This window comes from Hylaeus anthracinus, unplaced genomic scaffold (assembly GCF_026225885.1).
Source record: "Hylaeus anthracinus isolate JK02 unplaced genomic scaffold, UHH_iyHylAnth1.0_haploid 11989, whole genome shotgun sequence".
NCBI lineage: Eukaryota > Metazoa > Arthropoda > Insecta > Hymenoptera > Colletidae > Hylaeus > Hylaeus anthracinus.
This window is the reverse complement of record NW_026534337.1, coordinates 6,008,989-6,024,226: the sequence shown is the minus strand read 5'-3', so window position 1 is coordinate 6,024,226 and position 15,238 is coordinate 6,008,989. Positions and strand designations below refer to the sequence as shown.

Genomic DNA, 15,238 nt, shown 5'->3' with positions numbered 1-15,238 from the left:
ACATCGTTTTAGCCACGATTGGCGGATTTCTTGGCCATTGAATAAGATCAGTGGTGCTTAACCTTCCAAGCTCGCTACACGAGGTTTGAAAGAAGACTCTCGTTCAATTCGATGGTACGCTTCAATTGGGAAAAGTACTTCTCACGAAATACATTTGGTTAGACCTACTCTTCGAAACCATTGTTAATTCGGTTCAAAGGATTCATTCATTTCTATAATGCACATTAATTGGAAAAAATACTTCTCGCGGGACACCAATGACTCACCATAATCAAGAAATATATTTGGTTAGATCTACTCTTCTAAAATCATTGTTTGTTCGGTTCAACGGATTCATTCATTTCTATAATGCACCTCGATTGGAAAAAATACTTTTCGTGGGACACCAATGACTCGCCATAATGAAGAAATATATTTGGTTATTGAAAATTAGAAATGCTAGAGATAACACGACTGTTACCTTCATTGATACTCCATGGCAATTGTAATGAATAAGCTAAAAGGAAACTTCGAATAAATTCAAGCATATATCAATCTGGATTTAAAGAAATCGTCTACAAATATAGAAATTATAAACACATACTCAATTATGACTCCAATAAACAAAGAACAAGAATTGTACAACCAAGTATTGATCTACAAATTCCAGTGTAGAGGTATTTAAAAATGGGGTATTTTGCATTATGAAGAGTATTTCAAAACCGGTGTTAGGATTTTGTTCTTTAATAAGACATAAATTGAATGGATCATATCTGATCTTTTATTTCAAATGAAAGTATACATAAATACAATCAAACACGAAAATTTTCGCTTGATTATTGAATATAAGAACAATTCAGAAATGAAATAATTTAGAGAACACTACTCTACTATAATTGTTTGTCCAGTATAAATATTACAAATAATTTGGAATAATGGCTATAATTTGTTACCCTGTTGACACTACTATAGTTTTGTGTCTACTATAAACATATCAAACAACCTAGAATAATTGCTATAAATTGTAACTCTATATAAACATGTAGCTCACAAAAATGTTACAACGTAGTTTTATTCTACAAACTTGCACTCTTATAAAAATAAAAAATTGTATACCTATTTTATACAATACTTTATGTATTATTAAAGAACAAGATCCTTAAGCCATTCTTCTGAAACTCTTTAAGAATCCTGATTCTCCTTCGAAGAGTACCCGATGAACAGTTGTTCACCTCTCATCCAACATTGAACATTTTTATCTCGATAAGAGCTCCGTCCACCTTTGCTTCACGCCACAGTGGTGTGCCGCAGCATAGTGGTTAAGAATCACTGGAACAGACCGTTACCGAGCCGACTCGAGTCTCGAAGTCGACGTCAAGATCGTCGACATTTGAGTCTTGCGTGAATGCAAATACTCGTTTTCAATGTTAGAGAACGCGGCCGTTTGTCTTCTAAGAGACTAGCAAAACTGAGGGTAACTCTTCCGCGGCGACGTTTCTGTTATTCATTTTACTTTGATTTCGCTGGCGAATTTTTTCCTTTTCGTTGTTTCGAAACGGTACTTAATTCTTATTACCGTGCCGCGTTCGTTTCGCAAACGGAATGCAGATGTAGATTTACGTCTGACTCGGTCCTGGCTGCTGCTGCCGCAAGCAGTCGCTGCGGAGATAAGTCCGACATCTCCTATTGATGCAAATATAAAATTTCCTTGTCTAGCGATGATACGAAACATAAATTCAGAGATTGCGAATATTTATTGCCACGGATGTTACGTTCAGGTACTACATATGACGGATAATCTTATCCCGCGGTGAACGTTCGTAAATTAATTTGTATTCCAGTCGATTAGGGCCTTTCTATTCTGAAATTCAATTCTGAACGTCTTCTACATCGATTTTGTAGGAAATCCACAGGCGTTCAGTAGAGCGTCTATCTTTGCGTTTCACAATTGATGTAATGATCTAGCAGTGACAAACTATTAAGATGAGTATCGATAATAATTGAGCCTGATTTATTTATTTCAACTTCTGATTGTAAGTGATTTGTAATATAACTTCTTTTTTATAAAAGTACTTTCAATTTCTGTTTTTAGGAACATGATTTCTCATCGCTGAGAAAGGTTAAAATATCTATACGTCGATATAAATAAAAAATATAGCGATCCATTTGGAAAAGACACAACGAAACAAAATTATTAAATTAACTATTGTTTCACATTTCAGTATTATAGCAATTATTCAGTATTATATATATATCACGGTATATTATTATTCGTGGTCATGTGCATTTGAATAATTGTTAAATTAAATTCCTTGTCCTTAAATTTTTGTGTAAATAACGTGTTCAATTTATGACTTTTACATAAACAACTAGGTGCTTTACCAAAAGTGATCTCTAACCTAGACGTTCATGCGACCTTAAACAAATCGTTTAAAAAAAAAAATTCTTTTTGTCTGTTACTAGAATCTTTACAATTCAGTTTATGAACCATATTAGAATTCTCCCTCTTCTTCACATTGTCTTTATTTAGATTGCACATACTTTTTAGACTATCAACCGGCTTGAAGGCTGAGATCGATTTGAATCCATTTAAATAATTAGAAACCTGTCTTGAAAGTGATTCAATGTATGGAATGACTACATAATTTTTCTTCTGTCGTTCTGAAAGATCCTGTGTCGATTCTGTGGGAGTACAATAACAGTTTTGTCTTTGTTTACTAAAGATTCTTCTCTTCTACAGTCTAGCCAACAATTTTTGGAAATAGGTGCGCATCCTTTTCTGTCGGTAAAGTTTTGAGTAAAATCGCAACCTTCCAAATTAATCAAACCATTCTAATCCTCAATAATTTCTGTACAACCAACTACAATAATTAAAAAAGAAGAAATTATGATACAAATAACGATATAAAACAAGAAGACTGATCTTAAATTTGAACGTGTGATAACTGGCGAACTTACTCATACAAATTAAGGGACGATAATCATAAAATATATGCTAGTTATGATTTATTATTCCTATTATATTCCCGTTATCGTGCATTGAAATGAAAAATTAAACTCTTCATTTTCTTCTTTTCTAAGTATTATAGATTCTGATTTATATTGACATACATGTAAAGAAGCGACCTAAGAAGTTGATAGTTTTTCAATTTTCACGACCCTGAGTTTTGATGTATTTGGTTTCAACTTTCATATTTTTAACGTGAAGCCTACTAACGATGAATTTCTATTAATTAATGCACACCTAAAAAAAAAAACCTAAGAGTTAGTCAATACTTTAAAAATGTTCACGTTCCTGAATTTCCATGTGTTTGGTTTCAATGTTTATATTTTTAACGTGAACCCTACTAGCGATAAATGTCTATTAATTAGTGCACACCTAAAAACGAAACCTGAGAAGCAGGTATTCATTTAATTTCCACGACACTGTGAGTTATGCTTTCTTTGGTTCCGGCAGAATTTATATTTTCTGTTTAAAACCTACTAAGGATAAATTTCTATTAATTTCCGAGTAAATCTCCCCTTCGTTAACAGTCCCCGTCGCTGAAGAATGGTAGGCGATAACTCTCCGTTAATGTCTTAAACGGCCGTTTGAAGCACAACTCGATAATGGTCACGATTCACGGATGAGGCTAGTCGTAATTTTGCAATGCAAAAGTCCGAAGGGTAACGGTCTACTTTGTGCCGCAGAAACCCGTGGTCTCGATACGTGTATCGAAGACGATCTCTGTCTCTTGAAATCGTACGTATAGAACGCAGTGGAAATTAATGGCGAACAGAGAGTACCTTGCATAGCGCAGGGGGATAGATAGTCATGCATAATGGATTCAGCTGTACGTCTTGTAATTGGATAATTACACTACGGCGCACTGCGGCAGTCTTCCTAACGTAAAATCATGAACAGACTCACGGTTATACGCTATCTATAATTTTGTGGATTCTTCCCTCGTTTGCACGACCTTCGAACCGATGCTCACTGTTAAATTTTCCTCCTTGACGTGCCGATCGCTGGACTATCCCTTTCAAATTCCTCCGTGGAAGCATTTCGTCCTTCGTTGTTCGCTCTAATCGGTTTTCTACCCTACACCAGTTTCTAAACGTATGTGTTAGATGTACGCATGACGTTGTATTACTTTATTAACCAAATGAAATCTATATAAGGTGGAGCGAGTAAGTGTGACAAATCATAACTAAGAGATTATGATTATGATTAATTGTAATTGTCAGTGCATTTAGAGGAAAATGTTAAAAAGTGACGAAAGGATTCAATCTATGCAAAAGAAATATGGATTTTTATTTAAAAGAATAATGCAACTGTTTTAGTATAGAAACTTTAGGTATCTACTGATGTTTTCAAAAAAATTATCATTTTGCATGTGAATTCTTTTTTTTCATAGACTAAATATGGTTACAATGGAATTTTGGTGGTGTGTGTGTGTAATATGTTGAATTACGTTACCTTAATTTTTTTGTACAAAGTACCTAAATGTACATATTTTTAATTGAAGCAAAATTGAGTATCAATTTTTTCATTTCTTAATATAGAATTTGTACTTTCAATATTTGCACATGTAAATTCTTATATTTTTGCATATAAATTTGTACATTTCTATTGATTTAAAAATAAGAAACCCATTTTACAAAATGCTTTATGGAGGTTATTTTATCAAACATTTCATTTTTATCGAGGATTATTCTGATTTTACTGAAATTATTCATTTCGATTCGCGACAAGTTCGATTTTTATTCGTGTATTCGCATTTATTTTATTCATACTTCTTTAATCGTTTCAAGTATACGATACCATTTCCTAAAAATGTTAATTATTATATTAAAAGTTTCTGTAAAAATGTCAAAAATATACCTCACCAATTAATTTCATCAGTCTCACACTCACCGAGTCTATTCTGTTAAGAAAAAATATTTGTTAACACCATAGCATTTGATTTGTTCTTTCATACTCTACCTTTTAGATAATCGAATGCATTGCTATTCACCAATAGACTCTGCAAAGTTTCAAATACATCCATTAATACTTACGATGAAACGAATGAACTCATCGCCAGTACAGTCGTATACATAGCGGACCGTTAAAAATCTAATTTTTTTTTCAAAGTTCTATTCAAAGTGCTCCACAGAAACTTTCGACTTACGACGTGATCCATTTCTCCTCTCTCGCTGCTCACATTTTCTCGATATTAATCTCAACATCATCCTGGGCTCTCATTGTGCCTCGCGATAATTCGTCGTGGTTCGTTCTGCAGAACCGAGGAAGACTTATTATTAATGAACAAATTCGTTCGACTGCGCTTGGAGATGTTTAATGTCCGCGGCACGTAAGAATGGAATTACAATGTAACTCGTTCTTTCACATTCCTGAACCTAAATCATAAAATCCACCTCTACTTGCCGACAGCATCCACACCGACACACCGTGTTGCAACGACTGATATGCACATACAGGGTGGTTTATACAAAATGTTGCATATGCTGTTTTACAATTTAAAATTCGTTTTAATCTCGTTTGATGAATATTAGAATTTGTGTCTGATTACGAAAGAAATTAATGTCAATACACCATCATCTTTTGAACGAATATTTGATTGAAATTCACTTATAAAATGCACTATATATATATGCATGTATAAACATATAAACATGTATTGTATACATATAAGTGTACATATATTTTTTTAATTAGAGTAAACTTAAATGTCAATTTTCACATTTTTAAATATAAAATTTGCATACTTTGTATATAGCATATAACATAAATTCTTATATGCTAATATCTTATATTAACATAAGTGTGTCTGTATATATTTATAATTGCAATGAAAGTGAATATCAAAGTGGAAATCAAATACATTTTTAAAGGTATAATTTGATGTTCACTTCGATATTTACTTTCATTGCGATTAAGAATTCTTTATGTTTATCACATAAACTCTTGTATGTTATACATATACGTTTATATATACACATATATGAATATAAATGTGTGTATATACGTTTTCAATTCAAGTGAAAGTGAACGTCAATTTTGACATTTTCGAAAATGAAATTAAAATTTTTTATATTTAGTATATAAATTCTATGATTTGATCTATACAGGGTGTTCAAAAAAAAGCATTGAATATTTATATGGTGTATAGGGCACACTGTGCTGAGTAGAAAAGCTTCAGTAAACATAGGTCAAAAGGTCAATCGTTTCTGAGATATAAACATTTTTGTTTGCTAGTATCATGATTGACTTACTTGCTTCCATCGCATGCGATGTTTATATCAGTGTTTATAAATTGCGTTCTGAATGTTCCCGTTCAAGTGCCGACAATTTCGTCAATTTCATTTTTTTAATTTCGTGTATAGAAATGAGCGGTGTACAGTGTACAGTGTACAGTGTGTGAAACAACCTTCTTCTCACACTACCTACCTCCAAAAACGCATCCTCACCTTGAAGTATATACGCATAACTTGTTCTATATAACTTCTCCATATAACATTCAAAGATCTACGTACTCTAAAAATTCGATTCTAATTCATCCACGCGACTCGAATCGCCACTTATTCAGCCCTGTCTACAATTTAACAGTTAACGGGCGCTCGTTACACGGAACTCGTATCGCCACGGGAAATGTAATGAAAGCCTTGCGAGGAAATCGGAAACGAATTTCATTTGCATATTTCCCATTCGTACGGTTCCCCCAGTGAGACGGAATCGTAAAAGATATTGCTAATTGGTATTAATGTAGCATGATCGTTTCGGATTGCTACCGAGTTTCACGATATAAAGTCGTTCGAGAAATCGTTTGGATGCGATGCAAATTGCACCGCTCTTGAGATGCAAATGCACGTGATCGTAAAATGCTCGTGTATTTTCGAATTTGATGCAACTAGGTACTTCGCGGCACGATCGGAAGAAACATGCGAACCAGCGGGCCTCCCCCGTGTAATTTTCATCTGCCGGTTACGTGCATTACGCGGCGCATCGATCGTCGGATACGTTCCGCGAATCGAAATTCCCAACGGTCGATCGCAGCGTCGAATCGCACGCCGAAGAACCATAACGAACGGAGTATGCATTAATGACTTCTTCAGTGTTTGCGAACACCGCGGCAAACTATGAATTATTTAACCCCTGGATGAACAGCGTTCAATTTCAGGTCAAAGCCAGGCGGTCCATTCATCTGACCATGGGGAGAATCGTCTTTTCTTTTTTTCCTTTTTTTTTATTCGAATGAAATCATCTCTTTCTCCGTGAATTACGACTGGGAACGATGAGAGCCAAAGACGAGTTAGAGATTAATAGGGAGATATTTATGTGAAAAGTGGGAGAGGATGATCTTGTAAATAAAAATTCTTAGTGTAACACGACTACTATGATACGCTTGGAAGAAAACAAGATCTGTTTCAAGAATTTTTATTTCATGCAACAAATAATTGTTGGAGGTACAATTTTGTGGTTTATTTTTAGTAAATTTCTTCATTTGGTCACACACTCATTTGGTCCCTTGTGTTCTATGTTTGCCTAAAAATCTTTTTCAAATATATAATAATTATTAAATATAACATATAATATAATTTTTATGTAATAATAGATAGATTTTAAATATAAATGTTTTATGTTGAATATATAAATCATACTTCAAATATAATACTTTTAAAACATTTTTGGCAGTGCATAGAATATAAATAAAAGAATATATAAACTTCTATAAATATATATGAAATATTAAATATATCATATGATGTATAAATAATAAGAATATACATTACGTAACAATAAGTATAATAAAAATAAAAATATATTTTATATGAAATATATAAATATATACTTCAAATAAAGTACCTCCAAAGGATAATTTGAAGGGAAACCGGGCTAGAAATAATTGTCGAAATATGATGTTACAAAATTATTAATATTCCTGGAATACGTACGTGGAATTATATTTATTCATACACGTTCCGTGAATTATCTGACCTAGCATGTCTAACGGATTAATTTATTCTATGGTTGCGGACCAGAATGGTTGCATCAAAGGTAGCTAATTCGAGGAAAGCGCGCCAATCTATGAAACGTGTTTCTCCGGCGAACCTAAGGTAGTTCAATCCTACGGGTCGCTCTATCTCTGTAATTCACCGCCTACGTTGCACCGTTTGTCGGCACACATAATTCGATCAGTGCCTCGCATAATTTATGCATATATACGACGGTATTAGTCTCTACCGTTGCAACAATGAACTTCTGGTTTGCTATTCAGTTTACAAAATCCACGATTCCTCGAAAAACTGTATTCTCTATTTAATTTCCATTTAAATTTGCGTTTTTGACAAATGCATTTTCATGAACTTCTTCCGTTGTCTTTCAAATTGCAAAAGTGCTCTATCTGGTTATATTTGTACTGAAAACTGAGTTCAAATATTAAATATATAATACAAAGTATCGAATTGACTTGTGATGTACGAATTTTCTTTGTATATTGACATAAATTCGTTTTGTTCTTTCATGCAGTGATATCGTTTCGATAATTATTCATTGACAATTCATTACTTCAGAGAAACAGCAGTCAACAGTTCCGAGTACATCGAGATCTTTAAGGATAGGGAATAATATCTAGAATAGATCTTCTCAAAATATTTTATTCATACTTTTTTTATTTTATTCATATTTTACATATCTATGTATAGTTGAAATGAATATAACCCTTTATTTATGAAAGTGAAATAACTGACGATGACGAAAACCATCGTTTGGCATTCAGTTGTCAGAACAACGATGCATGGATGAACAACGAAATGGCTGGTCTTTGGTATCTATAGTAATTAATTGCATGTTAGCGAATAACAAAAAAATATTGCCAGACGTTTTGCACATGAATAAAGGGTGCTAAATGCGAACGAAGTTGCATTTTATGTACCAGCACCCTTTATGTAGCGTGTAAAATGTCTGACAGTATTCTTTTTTGTTATTCGCGAATATGCAATTAATTACTATAATATATTGACGTTATACTTGATATTAAGAGGATTATATACAAGAACATAACTTGAAGTCGGTGACGTAATTAATTTCTTATCGGTATTGCTATCAATACGGTTACTATACAACAGACCCTTTGCTATAGCTCTTCGCAGCGCTCTTTTTGACGGTTAAGTTTACCTCTCTGACCTTGTCTCTATACACCGTTATACCAAAAATCAGCCATTTGAAAATTTCATTATACTTTTTCAAAATAAGTTTAATAACTTCATTATATGTTTTCCAATATAAAATATCGTCAGTTATAACTTGACTGCGGAAGTTTATGCACGATAAATATGTAACATGCATATGCAAAATATGGATGAAAAATATCCAAAATATGCACGAAAAATTTGAATAAAATGTAGTATAACATGTACACTGCGGATCTTTATGCATTTATAGGAAATTTGAATGTACAAGAATCTACAAAATGCAAACAATATGGAAGAATATAAAAAATGTTGAAAGTAAAGGTCATGTTATAATATTTGCAGAATAAAATAAATTCCTATTTAGGTTCGATATTTGGAGGCACGTTCGCGAAGATTTTATTTTGCATAAAGATCCGCAGTCTAATAATAAGTAATATATTAGTATGTTATAGAATATTCGCTATGTACACATATATAAAATACTTTTCACAATTATTCTGGTGTATTATAATTCGCGTGACAATAAATTACGAGCATTTTTTCCAAATTTAATGGTATTAGTTGGTGGCGTTTGTCTGTCAAAATTAATTTATACGCGGGGAACGATCGCTCTACGTCATATGAAGTAATCGGTACGTATTTAAATCTAGACCAACATTGTTCCGGCACACTTATTGGTCCTTGAACGCCCTCGTTATTTAAAATGTTAGAAAGTTTTCGATACTGTAGAAAATCCTACATTCTTTCTAATATATCATTGCATATGTTTTTAAACATAAACATGCAAAATAAAAAATGTATTTTTATAGTACTCTAATTTCAAAACAAATTTCTGTCCAGGCAGGCCCCACTCTTTTAATTATTTCTTATAAAGATACGCATTTGCATAAACTTCCGCAGTCTAGTTATAACACTTTCGTAAGGAAAAGGGTTATTTTCATTTCAAAATGGCGCAAGTAAAATCGCCCATTCCCCAACTATAAAGCTTCTGTCGAGAAACCCTCAAATTCTCAAATCATGCCCGCAACTCCCGCCGAAGATCTCATATAAATTCTCGGGACCGTTCGGCGAAACGGAAAAGCCGACCGGTATGAGCGTTGCAATTCATCCTCTCCCCACCCGACCCGTTCGCATCCCCGTTCCCCCGTAGGTGCAACGACTCGGATGCACCGTTTGTCGCCAACTAGAACTCGATTCGCGTTTGCACGCAGGAACCCGTGGCCGTGCGTCACACGTCGTCGCCGTCCGCGTGGCCTCTGCAGCGGTGCAGCGGTGCAGCCGCGGCGCATAACTGCATCTAAGGTGCGTTCGTTCGGGTTTTATCCCTCCCCGTTCCCCCCTCGGTGTTCCCTCCAGCAGCCGCAGCGGAGTCGAGCAACAGGATTGGCGTTCGGATACGTGCACGGACGCGCTATTTGCCCGGCAGAAACGACTGAAAAGTGGGTCAACGGCTGCCTGAATGCCTGGCCGTCCGGCTAGATTGCTCGACTCCTTCTTGTTGCGTCTCAACGGAGCCGCTTTCTCTTCTCTTCGCGGCGCAGTGACTTCGTCGCTGGAATTCTAACACTTGCGTGTGGCGGACCTGCTCTCCCCCCCCCCCCCTCCCCACTCTCCCCCGTCCGTCGTCTAAGCGTTTCAGCGTCGTTGGACTTTCCTCTTATCAATCCGTTTCCTTGTTCCGCCTGGCCATGCGACGTCCGGCTACCTAAAAGTCGCGGTGTTTATTGGCGGTGCGTTCATCTCTTCGCGGCCTCCTTGCCGATCCCGCTGGCTCGGGGTTGCGTGCACCGCTCATCGTAAGCACGCGGACACTTGCCACTTTTGATGGATAATTGTTTTTGTTAAATTCTATTTAGGGTATGTATTTAGTAACATTTGGTAATATTATTAGGTGTGGAAATATATTATCTGGGTTTGTATTCAATCATTTGTAATTTAAATTTAAGTAGACGTATTTATTTTACATTCTGTTATGTTGAAATACCAACCTTCTCGATTCTCAACCTGAATTTCTCTGTCAGAATAAATCTATATGTATATTGATGCCAAAGTCCTGATGGCCATTACAAGTTTGGTAGCCATGAAATTATTCTTCTTCTAACAAACGAAAAGTGTACTTGATCAATATGTTAACTATCTATAATTGTAATCACTACGTACCTGAAACACAATGTAATTCAATTACGAAATTCAATTAAAAGTAATTAAATTAATATAATCAAGTTTCGTAATTGAATTACATTGTAATTACGTTTAATCTCAATCAGATTCATAATTACAGTAATTAGCAATTGAATTTATCGATTAGTTTGAATTAAATAATAATTACATAATTGAGCGTAATTCAATTATGAGAACTGTGTTTCCCCATTATGGAAAATGAGTATACTAAAGATAGAAAATTCGCGAATGGTCCCATAACGAAGAGAGTCAACTGTTTTGTTTAATTAATGTCGAAAGAGTACATTTCTTCAACAGGTGAAATCTTAGCTATTAAAATCATTGTATATTATGTAAATCATACAGACTATTTATTTGTAATACAATAACTATCGTTTTGCTCATAGATTTAATACCTGTAATTTTGAATGCGATTTCGAATTAAAGAATAATCTCTATAGAGGCCGATTACCAATACGGTACATTATAATATTTGAAATAATTCATATAATTTATAATATTTTCTACTCATAGAAGACAAAACGAGTTAAGGAAGCGTTTTCACTTTCCTTACTACTTTTTTTCTACTTAAAATTGATCAGCATCCATTTCAAAATAGACTTGAAAGATTCTAATTCAAGGTCGTGAACCGAATAACTCATAGAGCTATAGGCTTCACCGCATCCAAGATTTGTAAGTATTGTCTCACCTGTCGTTTAATGGAGACAGATCTTCTAATTATTTTGAGCAATTTATTTTTCAAGGAAAATTGTAACTCTTACTCGCTTTCCTCGTAGAGTCGCTCCATTATGCTTAATTACGTTTTCAAAGTCATTCAACTGAAACTTCGCGACTCCTCGTTAAGCGCTCCCGTTCGTTCTCTACATTTGTCGGCAAGCACGGCACCTATTTGCGTTTGTCCTTTTCAGCTTCTGTCTCTCTTGTGCGCGGTTACCGTCCGGCTTAATTGTTTTACATTACCACAGAACTCGCGCACGGTATTATTAATCTTCGAGTATGATAAATTTATCTGCTTACGCCTTCTTGCCGTCTCTTCTCCCAACCGTTCTCCTCTTACTTTCTGGGAATTTCGTGCCGTACCGAGGGACAGGTATTCATGCAAATGGAGTCCGTGTGGAGTCATTAGGGATAACGTGATTTTTTGAGGATGCACGAGAAAAAGTACTTTCGCGAGTCAGCCAACGGCAAAGACACTTTAGTCGACGAAATTACTGTAATGCTTGCAATGAATTTCGATACACGACCATTTCAAATGGCGAAAGAGCGAAGATAATATTTTTATTGATTTTAATTGAGTTTTCGACAAGATTGATCAATTCTAGGCTATTATCTATAATATATTTCTGCGAAGTAATTGTCCTAATTTATGGATTATATTTTATGATTATTTTGGGTACATACAAATATTTTCAAGAAATATTGCATTGTATGTATAATATATTACGATATATAATATATATTGTATGATAAACTTTGACTCCTGATTTGGTCCTTTTTAGTTATCACAAATTGTGCATTTTTACACAGTAAAGGGAACTTATATTAGAAGTCGAAACGTTTAAATTAAATAGTTTGGTTATTTTTAATAAATGAATCACTTAAAACGTGACGTTATTAATATCGTCGTATTACACACGAGTGACGTCGAGAAAACAGTATCGATTATTCGACCTAATGGTACCATTTAACATTCAAAATAAATGAATATAATAAATTATGAATTATCTACTTTCTTCGATTAAAATATTCTTACATACAAATGCGTTCAACCAGAAATTAACATAAATAAATGCCTGAATTGCCTTTAAGAATATTTTCTCTCGAAACAAGATGTAATTTAGATACTGAAAATATGAGTCGAACAGTACTTAACGAGAATGTGAAATTTATGTTGCAGTGCGGAAGCATGCTGCACGCACAGCTGGAAATTTGGAAGGCAGCGGTCGAGGAATCCCCGAGGAATACATTGGCAGCTTCTTGGAGTCCTGCGGGTGTCGTACAAACCCCCAACAACAACAACAACAACAACAACACAACTGGATCAGCTACTATTGCAAATGCAGCTCCTGCCAGTGTGAAAGGTTCTCCCTGCAATATTGACTTCTCCGATGGTAAGTCAATCTTTATACATAACTTATATTTTTACTATGCAGGACTTGGCAAAATATATTAAATCCAAATTTTGTAAATTAGATATTCTTAATAGTAATAAAAAATATCAAATTAGTTGAATGACTTGGAATATTTACTTCTTTACAAAATTTGAATTTAACATGGTTTGTCTTTGAGATATAGATATATTTTCAAAGTACACTTTTTTAAATTGATCCTTCAGAATTTTTATGTATTGCTTCCACATCCAAGCTCTCATACTGATTATTAACAATTACGATGGACGACGTTGCTACAGTAAAATTGCAATAACCACAAAACTAATTATAAATACAAGAACACATTAATATATCACAACACAAAGTGTCCCTATTAATTAATTAAAAATCATACAAGAATCATATTGAAAATGCGCATTGTACACGAAACACCAGAATATCAAACTATAGTAGTTCCTGCTAAACAGACATAATAACGGATACTAACTCGCTAAATATCAGCAATCACAATTAATCGACTAACTGTCTGAACACAATAAATTATAAAATGAAATTCTTATGAACCAGAATTCCAGTGGCTTTTTATCCCTTTATCAGCAGCGTGATATACAAATTGTAAACGTTTAATGGTTCACATTCTTATTGGTACAAATATTAATTTTATCTAGAAAATTACTGGTAATTGATTCTGACATGAATTCCCATCGAGAAAAGTAAAAAGAGTTTATGTACTCTTAGACTTACTTTTAGACTAAAAGGAATCTAGCAAACGAGTACATGAATTTTGTGATACGATTCTTTCTGTCAAAATTTCTTTTTTAAATTCAATTTAATATCACTTACTTCTTCATCGAAAATCCACAAAAAAATATCTATTTTAAAAATTTTATCTAGAAAATTACCGGTAGTTAAGTCTGACATGAGTAACCACCACTATCATATTTTTCTTATTAATTCTACCGCCTATAACAGTAATTCCTATTAACCTTCCTCCTCCATCAACACGAAATAAATTGTACCTAACGATCCTGAACATTAGTTCAACGATCAGAAACTGCACTCCACACACAAGTCACAAGGACATCAAACCACGTATCAGGACACCGATCGTCCGTGAGCGTCCTGGATCACTTACCAAAAGGAGGCGTGTCGCCTCGGTGCCGGTTTTTTCCAGACGAAGACGAGGACTGCGGTTCTTCGCAAACGGGCCCCGGCAGCGTCACAAACGGCACCGGCGGAAAGATGCGAAACGGTGGCTCCCACATCCACCTCTGGCAGTTCTTGAAGGAACTGCTGCAGAGCCCAGGCATCCACGGGTCCTGCATACGCTGGCTGGATCGCGGCAAGGGCGTGTTCAAGATCGAGGACTCGGTCCGCGTGGCCAGGCTCTGGGGCAAACGGAAAAATCGCCCGGCCATGAACTACGACAAGCTGAGCCGTAGCATCAGGCAGTACTACAAGAAGGGGATCATGAAGAAGACGGAACGTAGCCAGAGGCTGGTCTATCAGTTCTGCCATCCTTACTGCCTCTAAACGGGTCCCGTTAAGCCTTCGCGCTCGACCAGAGGTGTTACCCCGGCGACCACTTTGAAAATATTATACATATTTATTGCCGACGCGCGTCTGGAGCGAAGCTGAGCTTCGAGGGACGAACAATTTATTCGAGTATTTATTAAAACGCATAATGGTCCCGGGGTAATATCGAGGCGTCGCTATCTCGATTTCTTTAATAACGGACGACGAGTGTGTGTGTGTGTGTGTGTGTGTGTGTGTGTGTGTGTGTGTGTGTG

At 35.1% G+C, this 15,238-nt stretch overlaps 1 protein-coding gene across 7 annotated transcripts in view; it reads left to right on the top strand.

Moving 5' to 3' along the window:
* Window positions 1-15,238, top strand: part of LOC128888024 (DNA-binding protein D-ETS-4) — a 156,739-nt gene that overhangs the window by 102,167 nt on the left and 39,334 nt on the right. For 4 of the 7 annotated variants that reach the window (XR_008460143.1, XR_008460142.1, XR_008460140.1 and 1 more), the window contains exon 5: window positions 13,235-13,448. Coding sequence is in view for 3 of the 7 variants with exons in the window: in XM_054144612.1 (XP_054000587.1) it covers window positions 13,235-13,448; window positions 14,623-14,981 (573 nt within the window). In the remaining 4 variants the exon portion in view is untranslated. Of the gene's footprint in view, window positions 1-13,234; window positions 13,449-14,622; window positions 15,210-15,238 lie in introns of those variants that run through there. The other 3 variants (XM_054144612.1, XM_054144613.1, XM_054144614.1) reach the window with 1 other exon arrangement.